Below are 20,292 nucleotides of genomic sequence, written 5' to 3' on the forward strand. Positions count from 1 at the left end.
ATGGCAAAATCAGTCTAGGGTATGTAATACTGGTCTGTTTCAAGCACAGTGCAGTTACATGTGTTTTGGTTGGGCAGGGATGGGAGAATGATCTGAAGAAACAGTTACTGCTCATGAGTAGAAAAATATATTAAAGCTATTAGCGTTTTGACCAGCATTCATTTGTCCCTGTTACAGAGCTGTTATGTGGGCTGCATTACATGGCCGTAATGTGACTTCTTCCCTCTCTTCCACAGAATAACAAGTTTCCCAGTCCACCTGCTTTCATTTTCATGATTGATGTGTCTTACAATGCTATGAAGAGTGGCTTAGTGAGGCTAATATGTGAAGAATTAAAGTCACTCCTAGATTACCTGCCCAGGTAGGTATATTGTATACTACTGTAGCTAGTCAAAATGGGGGAAACTGTCATTTTTTCCCTTTATAAAAAAAAAAAAAAGCTAGAAATTAAAAAACTATTTGATAATCCTACCAAGCTTTTCTTCAGAAAAAGGCCAAGCAGGATATCTTTCTGGATACCTTTCTAGGTGAAAATAATTTTTTCTTCCTTGCATTTTTTCCCTTATTGTGGTGGGTTCTGTGTTAAGGTTTCACAGTCTACTTTGATGTGAAAGCAAGTGTGTCTCCTCTTCCAGGGAAGGCAATATGGAAGAATCTGCCATTCGAGTAGGCTTTGTCACCTACAACAAGGTGTTACACTTCTATAACGTGAAGAGCTCGCTGGCACAGCCACAAATGATGGTTGTCTCAGATGTGGCAGATATGTTTGTGCCGCTCCTTGATGGTTTTCTGGTGAACGTGAATGAGTCCAGGACAGTTATTGCCAGGTAATAGAAATTGATTTACGATGTTTGTAGTAAACTTCTTGTTTGGTAGACTCGAGTGTTGCATTTAAAAGTGTTATGTTTACTGCTCATTTGTCATGTTATTCACCTAGAAGTCACTCCATGTATTTTAACTTCCTGTACTCTTTTGAGATTAAGCTGGCAAAGTAGGATGGAAAAATTCGTGGGGTAAGAGTGTATTTTGCTCGTAGCCCAGCTTGGTATAGGGCATATATAAGGGGAATTTAGTGCAGAAGGGCATTTCTGGGGAAAAAATCCAAAACAAACAAAAAAAAACACCAACAAAAAAAACCACAACTAGAATGATACAAAGTGAAAGTCATAAGAACACCGAATCACTGTAAGGCAAGTGCCTAAATAACTGTAAACTGAGACATCAGTGGTGTCCAATTTTGGTTCAGTGGAGAAAACTGAATGAGTGGGATAGAGAAGATAAAATCTAGAAGGCAAGAAAGAGAAATTAGCAAAGTTTTGGCAAATTATTTAACATGATACTTGAACTGTTATTAAAGTATGGTGAGTAGCTATTCTTTGGGAACTAGAGGCGGCACTGCATGTTTTTAAAGAAAATTTCTAGCTTGTTGTGTAGTGCATTAATGAGCATAAATACAAAACTGTGGATTAAACCTATTAATCTTTGAATAGTACACAGGATGCTTGGCAAACAGGCGCCAAGTGTCTCAATTCTTTCCTAAGAGTTTACTTACCAATATATATTGGAATATATTTAAAAGAGCAGGAATACAGAAGAGCTATTGGAGTAGGCATAGGCATCAGCTGAGGCTGTACAGCAAGCACTGAGGATTTGAATGAGCAAAGCCAATGAGGAATGACAAAGCATCATTTTTTTCGTAGATAAATAATGAGATGCCAAATACTGTAAAAATTGTGTAAATTTACAGACGTGTTGGGGATTTCTGTTGAAACCACCTCAGTCTCATACACCATCAATTTCAACTGTGTGGCTTTTCCAATTAAATGGAATACTGAATTCCTCCTTTTTCTTTTTCTTTACTAGTTTGCTGGACCAGATTCCAGACATGTTTGCAGACACAAGAGAAACAGAAACTGTTTTTGCACCTGTGATTCAAGCAGGGCTGGAGGCGCTGAAGGTTAGTAAAGGCATTGTCATGGCAAATCATTTTCAGTCCGAGTACTGTGAAGTTCATATTCAGATGACACCCACTAATAAGACAATTATAAAGTTTGTTGTACGTTTCCTTGTGGTAAATGTGCTATGTGTAGGGAGTACTTGGCTCGTTCTTCAAGTGCATGTACCTCTGGTTCTGTGTAGCTATCTATTTGTTCTCGACCCAATTTTTTTAAGTAATTTTGGCTCAAAGTATAAGACATATGGCTTAATCTCAGTTACCTGGCTGGGTTTTGCTTTGAATAGTTTACGGAACCTACACACAATAAAAACCCAACAAGACCCTCCAACACTAAAACCAGGTTCTGAAGTCTGTCATGTCTCATAGAGGAGTTCTGTAGCATGATGCCTTTCTAATCCTGTGCTTGGTATAATCTTAAATAAAAGGAGAGAATGTGATCTGTTGAAGTTGTCCGTGCTAATGTGCTCACCAAGTAAACCTTTCCTAAAGTTCTTTCACTCCAGTACTTCATCTAGATACTTACATGCACGATCTAACTCTGGCTTGTATTTACTGATCAAATTGATTCCATGCAAAACTGTTCATAAAGCTCTATTTGTTTGTCATGCAAGTCCTTAGAAATTTCTCTCAAACTCAGTTTTCATGACAATTGTTCAGTCAAGAAATAATACAAATTACTAATACTGCATGTGTCAGAGAAAATAACCTACTAAACATTGGCTAGTGTTGACATAGGTTACTGATTAATGATCTGTTGAAGCTCAGATTACAAAATCCTTTGCCACTTCTGTGACACTTCCTTTTGCACAAACTCGGTAGCTGCAAATCAGAGAAGAAAGCCATTTAACACGTTTGTGCAAAACCTGCGTACTGCTCTGTCTCCTTGGAGCCAGGCTTTTTCTCCCTGCCACGGAACCAGCATGGGTCCCATAGAACTCAAAGTTGCTTCTCCAGAACTGAGCAGAAAGCTGGATACCACTGAAGTAACCAAGTGATCGCTGAGCCTGTGTGTCTGACACAGTGCCTTCCTGACATAAAGCAATGAAGTAATGGGGGTGCTTGAAAGCTTGTTATTGAATCACAGTCCTCCCTTACAATTTTTTCATAAATGTTTCTAACCTGCACTGTTGCACTTGCTCCCCTGCAGGCAGCTGAGTGCGCTGGCAAGCTCTTCATTTTTCACACCTCTCTGCCCATCGCAGAGGCCCCAGGGAAGTTAAAGAACAGGGATGATAAGAAACTGATCAACACAGATAAGGAGAAGGTAATGACTTGAATGATGCTTAAGCTACAGGTCTATATTATACTCTTTATGGGATAAAATAACTCTGAAGCAACACTAAAAAAATTACAAGGGTAGTACATAACGTAACCATCCATCTAGTATCTTTTAACATTGCACTTTTGTTCTCAAGCAGAGCTGTGTAGATTTGACATCATAAGGACAGCTCTGGTATGAGAACGTGAAGAGGTAGATCTAGATTCTTACAGAGGATAAAATACCATAGCTGGGTTAAAGTAAATCTGCTGAACTTACGACTAAAGCAAGATATGTAGTAATTTTCATAATATTCAACACTTCTTCAAAGGCAGGGTCAGGAAGAATTTATATGATCCTAATAGAGAGACTTAGAGTATGAAAGTGCGTTGACTGGGATTATAAACTGGATGTCACTTTCCTTTTCTTACTACAAACATCTGATCTCATCTCGAACTTCCTTTCTTAGACTTTGTTTCAACCACAGACAAGCTTTTACAACAACTTGGCCAAGGACTGTGTGGCCCAGGGCTGCTGCGTGGATCTGTTCTTATTTCCAAACCAGTATTTGGATGTGGCGACACTGGGTGTAGTAACGTACCAGACAGGAGGCTCCATTTATAAATACGCGTATTTCCAGGTAAGACTGACATTGACTCATTGGCTGGCATTTGATCTAAAGAAGAATTATTAGTTAAGAGTTATTTCCCATAGTGTGAATCGTAGTGAACAAGTACTTCTTTGGAAACAAATTGCTACTTAAATTTCAAGATTTTCACCACAACCATTTTGTTAGCTTTGCATCTTTACACAAAATATCTTATTAATAACAAAAACAACAAGAAAATTATGCTGTTACCTTTTTAGCGCAATATTCTATTAGCAGGGCACTCAGTGCTGTATGAGGGCTGATTTTTAGAGTAAGACTGCAGGTGATAATGTCTGGTTTAAAATTACTTTATGGTTTATGAACCAGCTCTGATTTATGGGAGTATGAAACTTGAATTATTGCTTGTGTTCTAGCTGGAGACAGACCAGGATAGGTTCCTGAATGACTTGAGAAGAGACGTCCAGAAAGAAGTGGGATTTGATGCTGTAATGAGAGTGCGCACAAGCACAGGTGAGTGTTAGCATGAATGAGTCTTAAGAAATTGGCCACTTCAAGCATGTCATATGGGAAATAACAGATTTTTCCCTAACTTAAAACATCTTGAGACTAGGCTATGCAAAAAGCTCTGCTAAAGCTTTGAAATTCTAAGACTTTTGTAAAGACTGAGCAAAGGTGCCTGCTGAAATCTCTTAAGATAACAGTGTCACCGATGACAGGATTTTCAGGGCTCCAAAGTCTTGTTGGGCTGTTGAAAATTGTGATTCATGTTGTTTTTTTTAAATTTTTTAGGTATTCGAGCAACTGACTTTTTTGGAGCTTTTTACATGAGCAACACAACTGATGTAGAGATGGCAGGTTTGGACTGTGATAAAACAATCACGGTGGAATTCAAGCATGATGACAAACTGAGTGAAGACAGTGGTGCACTCCTTCAGGTGAGGGGGGAGGCTTTCTAGGAGGAAGAACTGAGCTGACAATTTTTAGAATTGTCAACAAAACTGTATCAAGGTGGAACCAAATCTCAACTGGAGAGAGTGCCAGTTGCAGAAGAGGATGAGGTTGTTCTGAACTGAATTATTAGACACTCCTTCAAGGACCTGTTCATTCTTTCTTTCTGCCCCTTGCTGTACCCTTAACCTTTCAGCATACACATTCTCAGGGTGACCCAAACTGCTTCAAACTACAATCCATTTTCCATGACCAGTTCCCTTAATACAAACTGCTAACATTGCTGCTTGTTATCTTTCATTGACCCTGATTCTTAGTATATGCTTTTAGCTTATTATGCAAGTCTTTTACAAAATTACCTTATTTAGGCATCTGAGTCCTAGTTTTTAATTCAAACCCTGCATTTCTTGTTGTAGCATGACCCTGTTTTTCTATATCCTGGCATTTTTGTCTCCTACAGTGTGCTCTGTTATATACAAGTTGCGCAGGACAGCGACGACTCCGCATTCACAACCTCTCCCTCAACTGTTGCACGCAGCTTGCTGACCTCTATCGAAACTGTGAGACGGACACACTCATCAATTACTTGGCTAAATATGGTAAGGGGAAATATGGTAACAAGAATTGCAAACTTTACTTTCTGTTAAAATGCCTGTTGTCATCCAGTGACACCTGTTTATTCTCTCTGCATCAAATGTCAGGTGGCAATCCTGATACTTCAGTCATTTATGGGAAAGAGTGTAAAGCGGTGATGATAGTATTGTCGCTTAGGACGAGAGGTACAGATAGAGGGTATAGGCTTAGCCTTCATACAAATTCTTGTCTAAATTTTTTAAATAGAGGTTTATATTGACAGCTGTCTGAATTCATCCTTGTATTTATTTTTGGACTAGTTTAGTTTGTTCTTTAATTGTTTCAGAATTTTGCTCCGTGAATAGGAAGTGCTGTTAAAAATCATACTTTTATACGTTGTACCCTATTTACCCTTTCCAGTTTGCAGTAAAAGTCTACAAATCCAGCAGAGATTTAGAGCTGTGCGTATGTTTATTGCCGTTAAAATCTAAGAAACAGTCCATATTCAGTCCATTAAAGAAAGATGGCCAGTCTATAAAAGAAGGTTTTATAGTACCCCCTCCTTTCAAAAGTATGATTAAGTGTATTTTAAAGTACGTGGGAGAGAGAGAGTTGAAGAATATGTAATAAAACAGAGTAAATGAGCTGCTACAGATCTTCAGTAGGAGCGTATCATCTCTTTCCCACAAGTTTGAAGGGCAGGGGAAAAAAGACTTTCATAAACAATAGTTGTTTAGATTTACTTTGTGGAAGTAGCATTGGGCTTTTTACCGTTCATGAGCAATCACTTGATAGCCCTCTGTCTCTTTCCTCTTTCTGTGCAGCATATCGTGGAGTTCTGAGTAGCCCAGTAAAGACTGTACGAGATGCACTGATCAACCAGTGTGCCCAGATCCTAGCTTGCTATCGAAAGAACTGTGCTAGTCCCTCTTCTGCTGGCCAGGTAAACTCCAGTGCTTTCACTTGAATCACAGGGTTGGCTATTGAAAGGTGATGAGAGCTTCTTCCTACTTAACCTATTCCAAAAAGTCAGTTGGTTTGCTCAGCAAAAATTTGCAAAGAGAAGACTCGGGAAGTACAAAGGCTGCAAGTAAAACTGTAGTAGAGAATGGCTTCTTGGACATCTCTCTGGAGCCCAGAAAGCACTGCTGGCTCCAGGGAAAAGTTGTATGTTATTTTTGCAAGTCCGTGATACAAGTAGACTGTCGGCTTTCGTTCCTCATAGCTGTACCACGCTTTGTTGGTTTGTTGTTTTGTCAAACACAAGCTTATTCAGCAGGACGGCTGACCAGCTTCTCTCTGCTTGTGACTTGTAGCTGATCCTCCCTGAATGCATGAAGCTGCTTCCTGTGTACTTGAATTGCGTGTTGAAGAGTGACGTCCTTCAGCCTGGTCTGGAGGTCACAACGGATGACCGTGCCTACATTCGACAGTTAGTCACTTCCATGGATGTGGCAGAAACAAATGTTTTCTTTTATCCCAGGCTTTTGCCCCTGGTGAGTAGTTCAGGATATTCCTACCGCTTGGGAATTGCTGTTGTCTTGACTCGTCGTAAGGACCGGCACTTGTATTCTAGCAAGGAAAAGCGATTTGAGAGGGGTTTGGGATCTGCCATCTGTTGGGATATTTCACTTAATTCCACTCGATGATAGAGGCATTACTGCATCTTGTGAATTTGCTGGGGGATTTTTTTCTGAGCTGTGAGCCCGTGACTCGTGGCAAAGAAGATACTTTTGACCCTTTCATAGTCTTTAAAAAGAGTTCTAAAGCTTCTTGTAACTTTATGTAGTAATTTTCATCATTGCAGGGCACTTCCACATACTATTCTGACTTTTCAGTACCATAGTTGCTGCAATAACACTAAAAACTAATTACATTCCTACTCCAGGAGGCAATATTGGAACTGCAGAGTAATTTCACAGCAGCCTTATGTTCTCTTTTGCTAACATAAAGTCTCTGATCTGCTCCCGTGTCACATTCAGTAAGAAAACTAAGCTAAGGAAGGTGATACTTCAGTCACAGCTACTGCAGCGTTATGAGTCCTAGAAATGAGAAAGCCATTGGAGTCTTGGTGGCAGAAATTTTCAGGACTTCAGAAGATATTCTTGTTTTATAATCTTGATTTTATTTTATTTTTTATTTCGCTCTAAATCAGACCAAAGCAGATGTTGACAGTGACTCCTTGCCAGCAGCAATCCGGAACTCAGAGGAACGTCTCTCCAAGGGTGACATATACCTGCTGGAGAATGGGCTGAACATCTTTGTGTGGGTGGGAGTCAACGTGCAGCAAGGCCTGATCCAGAACCTCTTTGGAGTGTCATCCTTCAGCCAGATTAGCAACGCCTTGGTGAGCTGGATGGCAGTGTGGGGAGCTAGTGTCTGTGATAGTCACCCAAAACTTAAAGAGAAAGCAAGTTGAGAAAATAGTGTTAAATTTTTCATACTGGGAAGAAGTACTGGTATGTGGAACTACTGGAAATGTCCCTCGTCTGGGCATGTTGGCCATGCTTTTGCCTGGCTTTATTTGACAAGCTGCAGTTCCCCTGATGGTGCGGAGAACAATTGATATGTACATGGAGCGAATAATTGATCTTTAATTCTGATATCGTGTTATATTCTCTTGTAACCAGTTGAGGTCAAAGAGGTTGTATGTTAGTGGCAGTAGATACGTCTCTACCTTCGTGTGATGTGACAAAACTGCTGAGTTTTGTTTAATGTTGCTTTACTTCACGTGACTAACAGGGATTGTATATCTTCATTCCAGAGTACCCTGCCTGTCTTGGAAAACCCCTTTTCAAAGAAAGTACGATCTATTATTGACATGCTTCAAGCGCAGAGATCCCGCTACATGAAGGTAAAAACATTGTCCCCCACTTGTAGCTTTAAATCTCCTTCCCTCCTAGCAGAGCAGGTGATGCCCGGTAATGCTGCAATGCTGAACTTATTCTTCCTGATCTCATAAGTGTGATTAAAACATAAAGTTTTTGAGGATCCGAAAAAAAAATTTTGTTACTAGTTTTGGAGTTCCGTGCTTACCATAGTTCTAAAACTAAATTTTTTCAGACCTGTTATAACACACTACTGCACAAACCATGTACATGGTATTTTCCTTCTGTTTAGAAATAACTGGGACTTAACCCAGTTTAGTTACAGAAGTGGAAGCACATAAACCATACATGCTGTGATTCTGGTTATCTGTCTTTGGATTTTTGAGGTATTTAGCTCTTTGCTCTGTTTACTAAGAACATTAATTCTGCTAACTACTAACGCTTGGTTTTTTTTCTTGTTTTGTTTTTTGCAGTTAATAATTGTGAAGCAAGAAGATAAGCTGGAAATGCTGTTCAAACACTTTCTAGTGGAGGACAAGAGCCTGAGTGGGGGGGCTTCATACGTGGACTTCCTGTGTCACATGCACAAGGAGATTCGGCAGCTACTGAGCTAGAGGAGGGAGTGGTGCTGGAACTCAGCAGTGACATTTCAGCCTCCACTAATGACCTGATCAGAAGGCCCAGCGCCCTCAAAAAAAGGACAACATAGAAATCTGTACAATTCCATAATTTTTAATACACATTGCATAAGCAGAAATCCTTTCAACCTCTCCCAGTCCTGTATGAGAGATGAAAAATTTTCCTGGTGAGGGCTAAAAAAAAAAAAAAAAAAAAAGGCCTTTGATACCAGGTCTTTTACTTGTATCTAAATTGTTTCCTGTGCTTGGCAGGAGTTCACCCCCCCACCCCATGCTCGCTAATCCTGTCGTAATGAATGTAGTTTTTGGGTTTTTTTTTCCAGTTCACTGTACATGATTCAACATTGGGTGAAAAAGCGATAACTCTTCAAAACTTCTGGTAGTTGCTGTGTGTTTGTATGGGTGCGTGTGCATGCTCCCAGTGTGAAGAGGATGCGCAGGCGGGGAGGCCGAGAGGCAGGTCAGGTGATGGGAGCTGGAGCAGCCAAACATTTCGTGTCCCCTTCTCTCGAGAGGGAGACATGACGTTGCAGGGCACAGATGTATCATGTGGCTGTCAGAACCAGAAATCCATGAAAAAGGAAATGTTTGGTGAGCCAGGAGGCAGCAGGGCAAATTTCTTTCCCCAGTCTTTCCTGTACTATAAGTTGCTGTGCAGATCTGGAATGGGATAAGTAATAGTTCAGTGAGCAACAGTCAACAGCTTCTGAACAGCGTAGGGGTAGAGACGGTGCTTCCTGTTGGCATGTGTGGTGACTCCTTTCCTTCTCATTGCACGGCTCCGTCATGTCCTGCTCGATCCGCTTTCCATGGCCTCTCCTGCAGAGCTTACCTATCTCTCCAGATGGTGGTAGGAAAAAAAGCCTCTTAACCTTAAGCAGAAAATACTTTAAACAAGGTGGTGTGGGGCTGCGTAGAAACTGGATGATAAGGAATGGCCGTTTTCAACCATATTATCGTGAATTATAGCAAACAAGCAGGAATTTGAGTTATACTGATGCAAATTGGAGACTGCTTTGTACCCTGGAATACAAGAAAGGGGATACAAAGACTTAAGATTTAGACTGTACTGTAGTAGGTACTGCAAGTACCTGATTTCGGTTATTGAAAGCATCTGGGCCATGAAGAGTTTCATTACTGGATGTTTATACCCTCCCCCATTCTACCTACTGATCAGCTTGCACAAAACCTTTTTATAAGCCTGTTTGTTAAACTGAAATACCTCAGACAGATTAATCCATCCACTTTGGCCACTCTGCTGCTCCATTCTGCACAGGTGGGTGAGAAGACTCCTGCAAAGAGGGGAGCGAGTGTAAATCAAATTCAGAATTCTAAGGGCTTTGTTTATTCATTTTTGAAAGGGGGCTCGTATATTTTAGCTTGAACACTTAACAAGTGTTCTTACAACACCCCGGAGCAGTGCTATCAATAGCACTAAAAGTGGAAGGAAGAATGTGGGTGGATTAGAGAACATATTATCTGGGCTTGATATTTCAGAGGAAAGTCCTTGTTAAGATCAGAAAAATATCTGGCTGTGGTTTTAGTTCCGTATCCTGTAGCATGTATATAAATCCTTTTTTTTTTTTTTTCTTTCTAATGCTGCTAGTTTGTCTTCCCTCCCATCACTACACAGAAAGGGGAATATGAAAATTGCAATGGAGAAACTCTTTCAAGATGTAGTTGACAGAACCTTCAGCGTTTTTGTATGAATGTGGCTGACTTTTTACTCCACGTACTGCCTCCAACCAAAAAATCCAGAGGATTTTTAACCAGAGAGGAAAAACAACTTCCCGGGAATATAAGGCACAGCAACCACAGACTTCCACAAATACTAATTTCTAGTATTAATATTGGGGGGGGAGGGCGTGGGGGATGGAAATGAAATCATAAATGAACCTTTCATTTTCTTCACCTGTTTTTTCCAATGCATCTTTTAATTTGTAAAGAAATAAAAATATATTAAGATGTATTTTATGTCATTGTTAGTAAATAAACACTGCTTATTTTTCCAAACCCTGTATTTTGCGGGAGGGAGGAAATGGGAAGGGCTGAAGTCCAGCTCCAGCTGACTGATCCTTTACAATCTTCTGCTGACCAAGTTCAGTCTTTTTTTTTTTTTTTCTTATTCACAGTGAGTGTTGATAAGAAATTCAACAAGAGTCAACAGAAGAAAGGTGCTGTTTGGTCAGATCAGTGTTACTTTGCTTAGATGATCGGTTTTTAACTTTCTGCCTTTTCTCAACTTCCATTTTGCAAAGAGATTTCCCTTTTCTCTTGTCCAACACAGCTTGACTCTGATTGGGGTTTGGAACGTTTTACCCTTACCTTGTGGCAATGTTAAAGACTAGAAGTCATGATTTTTTCAGAGAAATAGAGCTCCTCTTTCAGTGTTAAGATAGCAGGGAATTTGGGTGGAGGGTTTTTTTTGGGGGGAGGGGGGAGGAGTGTGCTAATTGCAAAAATAGTTTGGAGTGAACTGGCAGTGTAACGACTGTAGCCTAGAACATTGATGCAGCATCGTTTGCTGGTAACCTTACAACACTCTGTATGAAAGCACAACACAATCATTGCTAAATATCCAATGATACTTAGTTTGCTGTAGAATATTTTTGAGATTACTCTCCTACAGAATGTACGTTATGTCCAGAATCTGCTACCGATGGATATATTGCGATAACAACGGGCCTTGTGCATCTTGTACGTTAATTGTGTGGAGTAAATTGTGCTTGTGGGCATTTTAGTGGCAGCACCCCTTCCCAGGCCTCTGGAAACCGCCTGGCCCAGCCCATGGCCTTTGGCATTCTGTCTAACGTCCTGTATTACGAATTATCAGTTATAAGTATTGGGATTAAGTCATCCTTAAGGAATGAATTTGAAGCTTTTAGCAAATTCCGTAACTGGGTGGTAATTCTAGAACACTTTGGGGTTTTTATAGTGCAGTCCAAACCTCAGCTTTGCAGGATATTTTACAGAATATTATTTTAACACCGAAGGCTGCTACAGAAGAGCAACGTTGAGGGATCTTTAAACCTACCTGTAGATATTAAAAAAGACAAAACAACCCCAAAGTTCTGTCACTAAAAGGCGTTTTCTGTTCTCTCCCTTCATCTTCCTTTAGCAGGAGCTGCTGAGGGGGCAGTGACGGGAGGGGCGAAGGGCCCCCCTCAGCCCCCTCGGCGGCCGTTGGGCGCGCGCCCCGTGACGGAACGCCCCCTGAGGGCGGGGCCCTCGCGGCCGCTTCCCGGGGCGGGGCGGGACCGGGCCGGCCCAGGGCGGCGGGCATGGGTGGCGGCAGGCTGGGCCGCGCAGGGCGGCGGGGGCCCGCTCCCCTCTGGCTGACGCTGGCCCTGGCCTGGGGTGCGGGGGCCGCGCTGGCCGCCGAGGGGCTGGAGGCGGCGGCGGAGGAGGAGGAGAAGGAGGCCGGGCTGGTGGAGCCGTGCGGGGCGGAGGGGTGGGCGCAGGATGCCGTCCCGCCGGGCGCGGCCTTCGTCGCCGCCGCCGCCTCGTACCGCGGGCCCGGCAACAACGATACGCGGAGCAACAAGGCGCTGCCCATCCTGCTGTGGTGGAGCGGCAGCCTCTTCCCCCACTTCCCCGGCGACACGGAGCGGATCGACTGCCCGCGCGGTTCCTGCCTGGTCACCCGGAGCCGGCGGGTGGCCCGGCACCGCCGCACCAAGGCCCTCATCTTCTACGGTACCGACTTCAGGGCCTACGAGGCGCCGCTGCCCCGCCTGCCTCACCAGACCTGGGCCCTCTTCCACGAGGAGTCCCCCATGAACAACTACCTGCTCTCTCACCCGCCCGGCATCCAGCTCTTCAACTACACGGCCACCTTCCGCCGGGAGTCCGACTACCCCCTCACGCTGCAGTGGTTGCCCGGCGTGGGCTACCTGCGGGGCCCGGCGGTGCCCCTGGCCGAGAAGGACGAGTGGCGGCGGAAGGGCTATGGCCCGGTGCTGTACATGCAGTCCCACTGCGATGTCCCCTCGGACAGGGACCGCTACGTGCGAGAGCTCATGAAATACATCCAGGTAGGTGGGGTGGGCGGTGGCAGGGGGTTGCTGTAGGAGCTGGGACTGCCCGGCCACCCCCTTCCAGCTCCTCTTCTTAATGGGGTGTGTTTGTCCTTGTTTTTAGCCAAGATGCGAGTCATAACGGGACGCATGCCGACTGCGAGCTGGACAGAAAAAAATAGTTGTATTCCTTCCCAAAGCGTGGTCTAGACTGCACCGCTTGCCAGTAGGTAGGCCTGATGGTCGCCCTTAGCCACGGAGTTGGCCGGACTCGGGACCGGTCGCAAGTTGGATTAAGCCTGAATAAGCTTGTTCTTGTGGCCCAAGGGCTAGAAGTTGCTGAAATCTCTGGGCCTTCAAGTTAGTGTGCAGTTAGGCGGTCCATTTACAAGCCTTACTCCTCTTTGTAAGTATAAGCGTCCAATAAAAAGGTTGCTGTGTTTTGAGAATCTGCTCCTTATCTCCACCGTGGTAGGACTGTGTTATTTCTATGGAGGTTTGTACTGCTGTGGCACAGCTGATGGAGAGGGCCTTCAAAAGCTGAAATAATGTATTCTTTCAAGCAGAAAAAAGGTTTACTGTTTTTTTTTTTCTTAAAAATGCTAAAAGATAGTAGATTAGAAAAAAAAAAGTGTTTTTTTAGTCTTTATCTGAAACATCTTTTTCTCAGGTGTTTCTGCTGGTAGCGATTTGTTCATTGTGCAGGTTCATCATGCACTCAGCAGTGGAGCAAAGACAAAATAATTTTTTAAAATATGACTGTATACTGTCAAAGTATGAAGCAGATTCCAGATCAAGTGTATTGCCTTTCGTTTTTAAACAGTGTTCTTTTAGCTCCCTGCATTAATGTTTCTCAGTCTAACAAATGGAAATTTTTTGCCAGCCTGCTGAGACTGGCAGAAACTGTGTGTAATAACTGTTTGGAAAAGTACTGGGTCTCTGTTAAGTAGAAAGATGACTTTTAAGTTAACATAGGGAAAGTTGAATGCCCGTCTTTACCTCTTGGTTTCTGATTTATCCGGTAATAAATACGTTTTGGGTGACGTCTTCCTTTCTGCACACTCCCCCCACCTCTTGATCTGTAGCATGGTTTATGCTGCTTGGAAACCGAGTACTCAGTTTCCCTCTGAAGCTGTTAAAATTGTGACTGTAGGAATAGTCACAAGGGAAAGAACTTGTACTGAAAGTGAAGCTAAACTAAGGTAGCTAGACACTGGTCAAAGTTAGGAATTTTACAGGCATTGCAAGCTCTGAAAACAAGCCCCAGGCAAACAAATCACTTTGTAAAGATGCCGGTTGTTGTTTTAGGTTGACTCCTATGGGAAATGCCTGCATAACCGTGAGCTTCCCAGTGAGCGACTGAGAGACACTTCTACAGCCACTACAGAAGATTCTGAATTTATGACTTTCATCGCCAGGTACAAGTTTCATCTGGCCCTGGAGAATGCCATATGTGATGACTACATGACAGAGAAGCTGTGGCGTCCAATGCACTTGGGTGCTGTCCCAATATACCGAGGCTCCCCAGCTGTGCGGGACTGGATGCCAAACAACCTCTCCATCATTCTTATAGATGACTTTGACAGCCCCCGAGAGCTGGCAAAGTATCTTGATTTCCTGGACAAGAATGGAGAGGAATATATGAAGTATCTAGAGTATAAAAACCTTGGTGGAATCAAAAACCAGTTCTTGCTGGAGAGCTTGGAGAGGCGGGAGTGGGGTGTGAATGACATGACTCTGCCCAATTACCTGAATGGCTTCGAGTGTTTCATCTGTGACAGGGAGAACACCCGCGTCAAAGAGGAGCAGGAACACAAAAAGTCCCATGGGAAAACTCCGGCTCCCAGACCTCGCATAGCTCAGTTTAAGCACATGGGATGTCCTATGCCAACTCCTGGGTTTGGAAGTGTTGAAGACCTCTCTGGAGGAGACAGGTAATGTACCAATACTATGCTTTTTGAAGGAAAAAAAAAAAAAAGTGGCTGTAACTTTTAATGATGCTTTGTAATTAAAGAATCTCTTAATACATCTCGAGTTACACTTTATATTGTCGTGAATGGTAGTTCTACTAATACTGTGTAACGCTGAGGCTGAAAGAGAGGCTTGGACAGTGATATTGGTTAGTGGTTGAATGAGGAGCATGAAACACCCATAATATTCTGTCAAAATACTCTGTGACCTTGGGCAACGTGGTTATCCTTTGTCTATCTTAGCCTCTTCGTTTGTTTGGAGGAGGGATGTTGTTCAGTACAGTGATGGTAAAGCACTTGATAGCCCTTCAGTGAAGGAAGCTCTGTACCTCATTAAGAAGTATTGCGTTAAGAATGGGGTTGCCACTGTTCAGGTCAGGCCTGATTAACTCATGTTGACTTCAGAGCAGAAGTTAAGCTCACCCAGAATACTTTATAAGACTTTTGTTGTTTCGTGTGACAGAATGCTGACTCGTGTGGAAGGACACCATCCCATTTGTTTAGGAGAGGGACCATGCAGGACAGAGAACAGGTTGAGTGGTTTCTTGTCCCCTCTGTGCACAGGGATTGCTAGTGTTGCTGGAATCTCTCAGGCCTGTAGCCCAGTGTTAGCCATCTCTAGCGTGAGCTGTCCTGAAGTCTGTCAGCAGGGAACTAACCACATCAGCCCTCAGGCAACCACTTTTGACAGGCAGAATAGAGTTTTGTTTGCAAAACTTAGTCCTTGGTATTTATACTTGCGTTGGTACAAAACAAGTCAGTGCTTGGGAACCCAAACCTTGAGTTTTTCTGTTGACGGTGTTTGAAGTTGCAGTTGCTGGAAGGAAGGGTTCTTGCAGTTCATAAACAGTGTGTGCACTTGTTGTAGTGTGTATTAGTAATGCAACATGTTTGGATCCTCCAGGTTTGTAATTTTTCTTTGCATTACCTGCTACAATTTCTGTCTTTTTTAGGCAATTACCCAAATGTATGCAATTCACTTTTTATAAGCCATCATAAAGATAAACCCTCAGCCATAGCAGATCTTGCCTATGCTCTCATGTTGCTGAAAATTTCAGTGTTCTGATGCCAGTCCCACTGTAGTATTAAATTAATGACTTCTTGAAAATACTGGAAAGATCTCATACACTGTCCAGGAGGAATTTGTCGATATACTCTATCCCAGCTTATATCGGTTTACAGCTTTGTTAATAATTTCCTAGACTAAGGAATTGAAGGCTTAGGAGTGTTAAAGTGTTAGAAGAAACAGTATGTTGAAAATGTAGAATCCCTCATTTCAAGTATTGTAACCCAGAACTAAGTTCCATGTGGATATGAAGCTCTAAAAGAGTTTTTATTACGTTATATATCCACAAAAAAAAAAGTATGAAGTATTTTGTTAAGTGTGGGGAGCTACTTCTTCCTATGTTTGGATGCTTATGAAGATGAATTTATAAAAGGAAAATAAGCCTGATGTCATTCAGGATCTTTAGGAAATGCCTATGTTTGTCGTTAAAAAGCATTTTTCACAGTACAATTAATTCTTACATTAACTAATGGAAAAGTTATACTTGTAAGTAAAAGGGGCCCATGATCCTTTCTTTTCTGTTGGTTGGTTGATTTATTGGAGCTTTTTTTATAGTAATACCTTTTCTTAGTCTCGGGAGCAAAACGGGTTTTTTCCCCTCTAGTGTGCTCTCCGGCATCCTACTCTGTAAGAGAATTCTCCGCTTTTTCATAGATTTTCTTTCGCTTGAGCAGCAGATGGCGGTAGAGAAATATCTTTGAGGGCACAGCATGGGTGCCCATGCCACTGGCTGCAAGCTGAGGTACTCACAGGTTCTATGCAGTGATCGTGAACAAGGGAGTTTTGAACAGTTGGTCCGTAATCCAAGCCACAGTTGCATCCCATGGCAGTTTCCATGTCTCATTGAACCATAATGTGTTATTCTCCCCATATTTATAGACATGAGATGTGTCTGGAAATACTGTACTGGGGAAGCTTTTGCGTTGTCTGCTGGTTCCTTTAGAAGGATATCTATCTGTACCTTCTGAGGAACGATCAGGTGGATGTCCAGTGAAATACAGTGGTTTCTATCTTGTGAGCATCTGAGCTTTCACCGTTTTTTATCTCCAAAATGGAACATGATTACTTAGAAGTGTAAATGGTGTGACAGTAGCATAAAATCGCCATCAAAGCCTTAGCTAACCATGCTGGTGTTTTGTCAGAGTTTGACAGTAATATTATGGCAACAACACGATCAGTTTAGATGGCTTTCTGCTGAGCCAGTCAATTGTGTATTTTGTTACTTTAGAAAACATTGTGGAAAAGTGGTGCAAGTCTAGTGGGGTTACAGGTGGTAGAATATACACAGCATTCAAGGCCTGACTATAAACATACACTGTGATTTTGGGTTCTGGAGGCTTCTGGAACTCAGAACAAAAAAGACAATTGGAGCAAGTACTCAGTTACAATATGGTTACCCTGCACATCTGCACGCTCTGTGACCCTTATTTCCCAGATGTAATTTTTTTTTTTAGGGTTGACGAACATGCTGAATTAACAGAACTGTTGAATCAGAATCTTTCTATATGTAGGTACTTGTAGCTGGAGCACTTTATTATACCTTCACCTTGCTGTGCTTTAGCTCCAAGTGTGGAGACGTGACAGTTCCTAAATCCTTATGCTTGCAGCCTCAGTTGTGTTTGGACTTCTGGGCTTCACACAAGTGAACTTCAGAAGAAAGACTGTAGAACAACCCTTGTATGTATTAGGTTATGGGTCAGTCGCTATAATCTGTTGAATCCTTGGCTGCTTTGCACAGAAAACGGCGAGTTACAGCGCTAGTGATGAGTAGAATATCTGTTTAGTTGGAACCAGAATCTCCAGGTACTCTTGGACTCTCATCTTTGTGAAGAGAGATATTTGATTTGTCTCATTGATAAGGAGTGGGGTGTTTGAGAGAGAATTATAAAAAGACAATCCTGGAATTCCTTTCAGGGTTGTTTCCATAGAGTTCAGCTGGAAAACATTTTATTTTTTCTGTAACCTACTGCCTCTTAGTCTTTTTGTCTAGCACTTAATGCAAGTATACTCATTTTTCCTAACGTGTGCCCTTACTCAACTGCTATAAAAAACCAAATAATTCATGTTGGCAGTCCTTGAAGAAAGGTTAATTAATTTAGCTGGAAAGCAGAGTGATCTCACAGTACGTCCAAGTGCTGCATTTTGCAAAGGAACCTTTTGGCAGACATTTATTTTTAATGCAGAAGTAAGCCTCTGTCTGTGATCCTTCACATCGTAATCTACGTTAAAAGGTTTATTTTGAGGACTCAGTTGTACGCTACAGAAATGTCCCACCATAAATGATGCTGTTGACCACAGAAAACTAATTCCCATGGCAAACAAGTTGTACGGTACTCTACAAAGACGGCGGCTATGACATGTTGTGAGTTTCTTATGGTCTTCCTGGAGTCATGGGTGAGATCTGCTTCTGGGCAGTGCAGCCATGCTTCCTTTAATACATGGTGTGCAGAGTGAATGCAGAAGGCTCTGGACTTATTTCTGTGATTAGGAGGGAGAAGCAGAAAGCTCTGTATGTAAGTTAACAAGGATCGGGTAACTCATATGGACAGGTGAAAAAGGGCATCACGTTTGGTCCTTCTTTCCAAAATTTGCGATGGGCTTATGTGGCTGGGTAGCAGATATAACAGAGAAGAGATAAATAAATTATTGCCATACCTTGATATAACACAAATGAGAGAGGTCCACGTGATCGTGAATGGGAAGGGAATTGCTGGAAGTTGCAGTGATGTAGTCTGTGCTGTGAAAAGTTTGAGAATGTTTGCATTGAAAAAGAGAAAGTGTCTACTCAACCGCGTAGTCTGGAGATAAAGAATTGAGTCAGGGTTGAGGGATATAATGATTTTTTTGTCTCTGCCATGTACAACCTGAGTTTGTAATGAGTAGCTGTCATTCTCTAATTGTTAAATGGTTCATCTGGAAAAAAAAATTGATTCTTAGGCTGTTACACATATCCTGGACACAGAAGGCTACTCCCAAAGTCATATAGAGACTGTGCTAGATTTTGTTTTAATGGAAGTTTTTCTTCTCTACGCTTAGTGAAGTCTTTTTAGTTAACACTACAGTCACATGCTGATATTTCTAGGATGTTGTAAAGCTAATGCTGAACTTATATTTTCCATAGAGAATTTTCATAGCAAGTTTCTTTAAATGACTTGGAATGCAATGGCACAGTAACAATGTACTTTGTCATGACCATCTCTGGGCCTGTTTTCCTCTTGTGTGAAAGAAAAAAAAATGGTTTCAGTGCTATTACAGCTGCAGACTCATTTGTTTTTTTTTAAATGGTTTACGGTGGTGTCTTTTTTTTGTTTCAGTTGGAAAGAGATGTGGCTGCAGGATTATTGGCAAAGCCTCGATCAGGGTGAGGCCCTCACTGCTATGATTCATCGCAATGAGTCGCATCAGGGAAGATTTTGGGACTATATGCACGAGATTTTTCTCAAGAGGACGAGGCAACACTGACCCATGTTTGTAAGAGCTTCATTTGAAAGTTGAGACGGCAAATTCTCAACTTGCTCCAAATATTTGCCTTGGAATAGAAGGAAAACTCTCACAGAGACTATTTTTTCTGGTGCGTGAAGTGAGTAAGTTTCTGTTATGATTGGATTTCAGCAGCAGAGATCTGCTTTGATTTGAATTTCAGCTCTGTGGTGTGAAGCCACTCTTGACTTGCAGGTGTCAACATGTGGGGCAAAAGAGGAATTTACTCTCCTTTTGCATTGGTATAGTTTCCTTGTGGCTTACATGACTTGAGAGGAACACTTCTTCAGACTCTTGCTCAAATGCCCTAAGTTATTTCAGGGATTTTTTTAATCTCCAAAATATTAATCATTTTTTATATGTATTTTATTAGTCACTTACTGTCCTCATGAAGGTGTACTTTGAGCTGCTATTAATAAATAGCTTTTCCAGTGAAGGAGTCACAAAAGATAAATGTCTGTGGAGAGCAATTGTGCCTTATGAAATTGCAGCAATAAAGTCTCTTCTCACCAAGTAACCATGCCTCAATTACTCCTACTTTTCAGGGTAACTGAATAGCTATGGGCAGGTCACTTCCTCTCTGCCTAATTTGCCTCACTTGCACCCCATACAATGGGATGAGAGACTAAATTATTTAATTCACAGCTTTCAACAAAGTGTTTCACACCAGAAAGTATATTATCTGTTATTGTGCAGAACTAGAGTGAAATTAGTATGCTTTGGTTCTTTTTAAGTTTCCATCAAATCTGAAATCCCAGCTATAATCTTGACTTCTTTAATGCCAGCAATTCAGAGGCCTTTGATTTAGTTCCTTTTGGGTATCTGCAGCTTTCTGCAAAGATAAATAAATTTTAATGATGGTGCCTTTCCCAGTGGACTCTGCAGATTGGATACAAACCTGGCAGTCTTTCTGTGCTGAAGTGGATGATCAGAATCAGGTGCACTGAA

The 20,292-nt window shown here is 42.0% G+C and overlaps 2 protein-coding genes across 3 annotated transcripts in view; both read left to right on the forward strand.

The window, feature by feature from the left end:
* Nucleotides 1-10,780, forward strand: part of SEC24C (SEC24 homolog C, COPII coat complex component) — a 38,570-nt gene extending 27,790 nt beyond the window's left edge. For both annotated transcript variants that reach the window (XM_074154444.1, XM_074154443.1), the window contains 13 exons: nucleotides 237-361; nucleotides 636-827; nucleotides 1,864-1,957; nucleotides 3,105-3,221; nucleotides 3,685-3,855; nucleotides 4,239-4,335; nucleotides 4,615-4,760; nucleotides 5,234-5,372; nucleotides 6,171-6,289; nucleotides 6,663-6,842; nucleotides 7,502-7,693; nucleotides 8,111-8,200; nucleotides 8,648-10,780. In XM_074154444.1, the coding sequence (XP_074010545.1) occupies nucleotides 237-361; nucleotides 636-827; nucleotides 1,864-1,957; nucleotides 3,105-3,221; nucleotides 3,685-3,855; nucleotides 4,239-4,335; nucleotides 4,615-4,760; nucleotides 5,234-5,372; nucleotides 6,171-6,289; nucleotides 6,663-6,842; nucleotides 7,502-7,693; nucleotides 8,111-8,200; nucleotides 8,648-8,788 (1,803 nt within the window). In that variant the 3' untranslated portion in view covers nucleotides 8,789-10,780. The remainder of the gene's footprint in view (nucleotides 1-236; nucleotides 362-635; nucleotides 828-1,863; nucleotides 1,958-3,104; nucleotides 3,222-3,684; nucleotides 3,856-4,238; nucleotides 4,336-4,614; nucleotides 4,761-5,233; nucleotides 5,373-6,170; nucleotides 6,290-6,662; nucleotides 6,843-7,501; nucleotides 7,694-8,110; nucleotides 8,201-8,647) is intronic.
* Nucleotides 10,781-12,093: 1,313 nt separating this feature from the next.
* On the forward strand, nucleotides 12,094-19,859 carry FUT11 (fucosyltransferase 11). The gene is made up of 3 exons (XM_074155025.1): nucleotides 12,094-12,846; nucleotides 14,137-14,762; nucleotides 19,179-19,859. The coding sequence occupies exons 1-3, from the start codon at nucleotides 12,094-12,096 to the stop codon at nucleotides 19,324-19,326; spliced, it is 1,527 nt and encodes a 508-aa protein (XP_074011126.1). The 3' UTR covers nucleotides 19,327-19,859.
* The last annotated feature ends 433 nt before the right edge of the window (nucleotides 19,860-20,292 follow it).

The sequence above is a fragment of the Numenius arquata genome, chromosome 10 (genome assembly GCF_964106895.1).
Source record: "Numenius arquata chromosome 10, bNumArq3.hap1.1, whole genome shotgun sequence".
Taxonomy (NCBI): domain Eukaryota; kingdom Metazoa; phylum Chordata; class Aves; order Charadriiformes; family Scolopacidae; genus Numenius; species Numenius arquata.